A 4,518-nucleotide genomic window follows, 5' to 3' on the forward strand; every position below is an offset into this window, starting at 1 on the left:
TTAATGTAAAATATTTGCAGCATATAATTGTTCATATATCCACATGTAAACGATGTAATGCGTATATACAACCTGTATTTATAATTTTGTATTAATCTTCGACATTTTAGTTAGTACCATCCAAAGGTTCTGCCAGGGCTGCTTATTAGGCTCTTATGTCGATCTTTTTGATCACTGGGGCAGTACCGTGCATGCTGCTTTTCCTGATCTTGCTCTGCTCATTGCATTCCTTTTTCAGTTCTTCTTCCCTGTAATTTCTAAGTCGATAGAGCTCCTTGATATAGTAGTGCAGCCTATCTATCATCAGTGCCAAGAATAGGGAAAACCCTGCAGTACAAAATCGAAAACAATTGAAAAAAAAAAATCATTAATAGCAACAAAATGGTTATGAGACTACATATATATATTTTGTATCATGATTGAGAATATTTATATTCTGAATCACTTTTAGAATTCATATCATGACAGGGAGTCACATTCTACAATGCTATATGAAGAGCATAAGAGAAAATTAAGATGGTCGGTCACTGATTTGGACCCGAGGATTAATGTCCGGTGTATATGAGATAATTTTCAATTCATTTGATTCATAGGAAAAAAAAAATCCAATTAGTAGAAAGAAAAAATTACAAGAGATCGATCGACGAATGTAGAAATTATTCTAGAAAAGGGTAATGAATGAGTTATTTGGATATAATTAATTGATGAATGATGATCATCACCTATAAGAGATGCTTCTAATAGACGGTATGCCATAAGAACCTCATCAGTGGGATTAACAAAGCCTGCATCAATTGAGCGTTTCTTCTGCACACTGCACACACTGTATATGGTAGAGCTAAAGAAGACGAGAATGGTTCCTCCCACACTCTTCACCACCAATGGCCCTCGTCCCTGCTTCGAACGATCCAATCCCATGATCACCAACTGCCTCAAAGGGCTTCTAAACAGAAGGCTCAGAATCAATACCATTTCGGCACACACAAGTGTAAATAAAACTTGAATCATTTCTTCAAATAGATAAAGTGCAACCGGAAAGCAAAGATCGGTTATCTTTTTATTTTGTTGGTTGAATGATTTTACTGACATGAAAAGACTGAAGATGTCGAAAATGTAAGTTCTAAAATCCAATCTTGTGATCGGGGGTACCTTTGTTCAATGCATGTAGATTGGGTTCCACATCTAGATTACTTTTTCCAAACTTATGCTTTAGTCAAAGAATTATACTTTCTAACACCACATGAGGAAAGAATGGAATGACTTCCTCGGGTTAATTTCATGTATACCACATTACCATGGTTTGGAGACACCTTGTAACTTGTTATGTATGTTAGAATTCACCTAAGCTTGTTCCTCAGGAATGAGTTAACCCCATATATGTAACAATTTCAATTTTGATAATGTCAGAACAAGTACTCTTATCATATATGAAAGGTAAAAAGAAAGCAGCATCTCATGCTTATAGTATTGCACAAGATTTTAATGAAGCTTCTGATTCCCAATTCTAGTATTAATTGATCTTCTCATTGTTGAAATTTTGTATTTAGAATATAAATATATTTACTTCTTTCGGATTTCCGGTTTACCATATCGATGCTGACTGGAGGAGAGTTACACAGAGGTTCGAGTTGGGAAAGGGTGCTTTGCAGGCTAGTTGCAGTACTGCACTATTGCCAATTTGCCAGGTTGAACCATTTTGTATTTCTATATGTAGTTAAGATCGAAAATGAGAGAGTTCTCTAAATTAAGTTCGATTTCCCCGTTTACATTAATTTTAATTTATTTGGAGAAATTGTCTCTCTGATTTAGGTGAACAGTATACTTCTGCTCTATACCTTTTCAGGTCTCAAATTTTCTGGAAGAAAAGTACTGCTATTTAATTTCATAAAAAAGAATACAAGAATGTCGACAATCTTATCAAATAACCAAAAAAGAAAAAGAATTGGATACAGGTTAATGTAAATCATTAAATTACACTAATTGGGCGCCATTACAATAGTGATGCTGTTGCAGAAGATGTTGTGAACTGTGAGGAATTGGTGGTATAGCCGTTGCCTGAAGACTCAGTTTGCCCTCCTACAGAGCTGGTGGTATAACCAGACAACGTGGATAATGATATTGGAGGAGGAAAGGTGGCCATCGGCATATGTGGTGGTAGACTGGGCAATGGAACTTCGAAGTTAAGCACCTGAATTGCTTGTTGTATTGAAGGCCTCATACTGTAATCCGGATGAGCACACCATAACCCAACGATCATCAAGCACTCCATTTGTTTCTCATCAAAATCTAGTGAAAGTACAGGATCGGCGGCTTCAATGACTTTCCCTTCTCCATAAAGCTCCCAAACCCACTGCACCATATTTATTTGAGTACTTATCAACGTAAGATCAATAGGTTTCCTTCCGCAGGCTATTTCCAAAGCAACAACTCCGAAGCTGTAAACATCCGATTCCTTGCTAGCCTTTCCTGTGGTAACATATTCCAGAGCCATGTAGCCTCTGGTTCCAGCTACAATTGTTGTTTCCGACTGTTTTCCATGGTCCACAAGTCGAGCTAGCCCGAAATCTCCAAGTTTCACATTGAAGTTTGAATCCAACATAATGTTGCTGGATTTGATATCCCTGTGCAAAACACATTGTTCCCATTCTTCGTGTAGGTAAAATAAGCCAGAGGCCAACCCTTGAGCAATCTTGTATCTTACCCTCCAACTTAACAAGCTTTTTAATTTGAATAGATGGGAATCTAAACTACCGTTGGGCATGTACTCATAGACAAGTAGGAGCTCACTTTTTTCATGGCACCAACCAATTAGTTGCACCAGATTTCGATGCCTAAGCCGACTGATTATCCTTACTTCCGATGCATACTCCTTTAGTCCTTGCTTAGACCCCTTGGATACCCTCTTAACAGCAACATATGTGTTCAAGTCTTTTATGAAGCCTCTATAAACCCCACCAAAACCTCCCTCTCCAAGCTTCTCTCCCTCTACAAAATTATTTGTTGCTCGAGCCAACTCGCTGTACGAAAACTTCCTAGGGCCTGTCCCCTTTTCAAATTCGTCATCAAGTACCATGGGATCTTCATCATCACTTTCCCCTCCTTCCCTCTTCTTCCAAAAGATGAACCAAACCAATGTCAACCCACCAACCAAGATAATGAATCCACCAATGCTCAACCCAACGACTAGTGCTACACTCACCCCATTTCCTGGGATCACCCCATCTCCTGGGATAGTCAGGTTAGTAGAAGTAAAATTCCACGAGAGGATCTTGTGCACAGCAAACTTATCCCCCGTCGCAGCAGAGAACCCGACAATGACCAAGTCGGGCAAGTACTCTATCAGATCAACTTGGTCAGAAAGATAGTCCATCTGTTGGGTACCGTTAACAAAAGTAGTGAAGGCAACGCTAAGATTTTTTGTGCTGGAATTGTAACTAACCGTAGCACTATTGTGTTGTCCATATGTAATATTACCATTCCAAGGCTTGGTGTTCAAGGACTTGAGAGAGTTGACGTCGATACCCACATGGTTGCCGGTGGGATCGTCAACGAATATTTGAGTATTCTGGAAGATATCAAACTCCACCGCAACAAAGTCGTACCCAATATTTCCTGCCGTGTTTTCCACAGGGAGGCCGAGGGCACCTCCTCCTCCTCCGAGGGATGTGTTGAGTAAGGATCCGTTTGGCGCTATGAAGAACACTAGCCCGTCTGCATAGTCGGGTTTCCGTAGAGAATCGATGACAAAGGTGAAATGTGTTGTAAAATCAGCAAGCTTTCCGGTGGCAGTTTCGCGGAGGAGGAAGGGTTCTTGCCATGTGGCTCGGCCCACGCTTTGCGCCTGTGATTCATCTACAGCACTATTGGTGAGTCGGAGGACTTGCTTGTCGATAGTAGCATCTTGCTCGGTTATTATAGAGTCTGCACCGGAAAAGCTCGAGAGATTGAAGGTTATTGAGGTTGCAGAAGGGGTTAGCAGAAAGAAGAGAAGAAGAAGGAATTGAAGCTGCTTTAGTGAATACTCATGAAGCTGTGTCATGATCCCATTGCCACAATTGTTAATGACAGCCATTCTAAACTTTTTGGAGAGACAAGGAGAAAGAACTGGTAACTTATAAGCTTTTGTATAGTTTTCTTCTGAACACTAAAATAGGGTAGCCACCCTTGTTCACCGGTTCCACAAAGATAATTTTCTTGTATGTGAAGTGTGTGTTTGGGAATTGACTGGTTCAGAAGTTTGAAGTTTTCAATCAATATAATGCAGTAGTACTGTGAAGACTTGACTTGGCTTAAGTTAATAAAAGTCTAGTTTACCACTATTAAATTATGTTATAGCTAGATACTTATTTGCTTTAGTAAAAGAAGGGTCAAATATAGAGGTCCGCTTTGTATATGGGTTCATTGCTTGATCTATGCTGACTTTAGTTTTTGTCAAAAACTAACTAGCTTTTGTTGACAAAATACTGGAATAGAACACAAGTACTTCTTACAAAGAAAAATAAACTTTAACCTGTATAC

The 4,518-nt window shown here is 39.3% G+C and overlaps 2 protein-coding genes across 2 annotated transcripts; both read right to left on the bottom strand.

The window, feature by feature from the left end:
- On the bottom strand, positions 1-1,160 carry LOC133727986 (uncharacterized). The gene is made up of 2 exons (XM_062155413.1): positions 723-1,160; positions 1-327 (listed from the first exon to the last, which is right to left on the bottom strand). The coding sequence occupies exons 1-2, from the start codon at positions 1,087-1,089 to the stop codon at positions 146-148; spliced, it is 549 nt and encodes a 182-aa protein (XP_062011397.1). The 5' UTR covers positions 1,090-1,160; the 3' UTR covers positions 1-145.
- A 750-nt stretch (positions 1,161-1,910) lies between these two features.
- LOC133727985 (L-type lectin-domain containing receptor kinase IX.1-like) lies at positions 1,911-4,106 on the bottom strand. Its single transcript, XM_062155412.1, has one exon. The coding sequence runs from the start codon at positions 4,070-4,072 to the stop codon at positions 1,991-1,993; it is 2,082 nt and encodes a 693-aa protein (XP_062011396.1). The 5' UTR covers positions 4,073-4,106; the 3' UTR covers positions 1,911-1,990.
- Between the last annotated feature and the right edge of the window lie 412 nt (positions 4,107-4,518).

This window comes from Rosa rugosa, chromosome 2 (genome assembly GCF_958449725.1).
Source record: "Rosa rugosa chromosome 2, drRosRugo1.1, whole genome shotgun sequence".
In the NCBI taxonomy this organism is placed as follows: Eukaryota; Viridiplantae; Streptophyta; class Magnoliopsida; order Rosales; family Rosaceae; genus Rosa; species Rosa rugosa.

Coding starts and splice junctions, on each gene's coding strand:
- LOC133727986 (XM_062155413.1), bottom strand. CDS start 1,089: ATGTCAGTAAAATCATTCAACCAACAAAATAAAAAGATAACCGATCTT. Junction 328..722: donor ATTAGAAGCATCTCTTATAG/GTGATGATCATC, acceptor TTTGTACTGCAG/GGTTTTCCCTATTCTTGGCA.
- LOC133727985 (XM_062155412.1), bottom strand. CDS start 4,072: ATGGCTGTCATTAACAATTGTGGCAATGGGATCATGACACAGCTTCAT.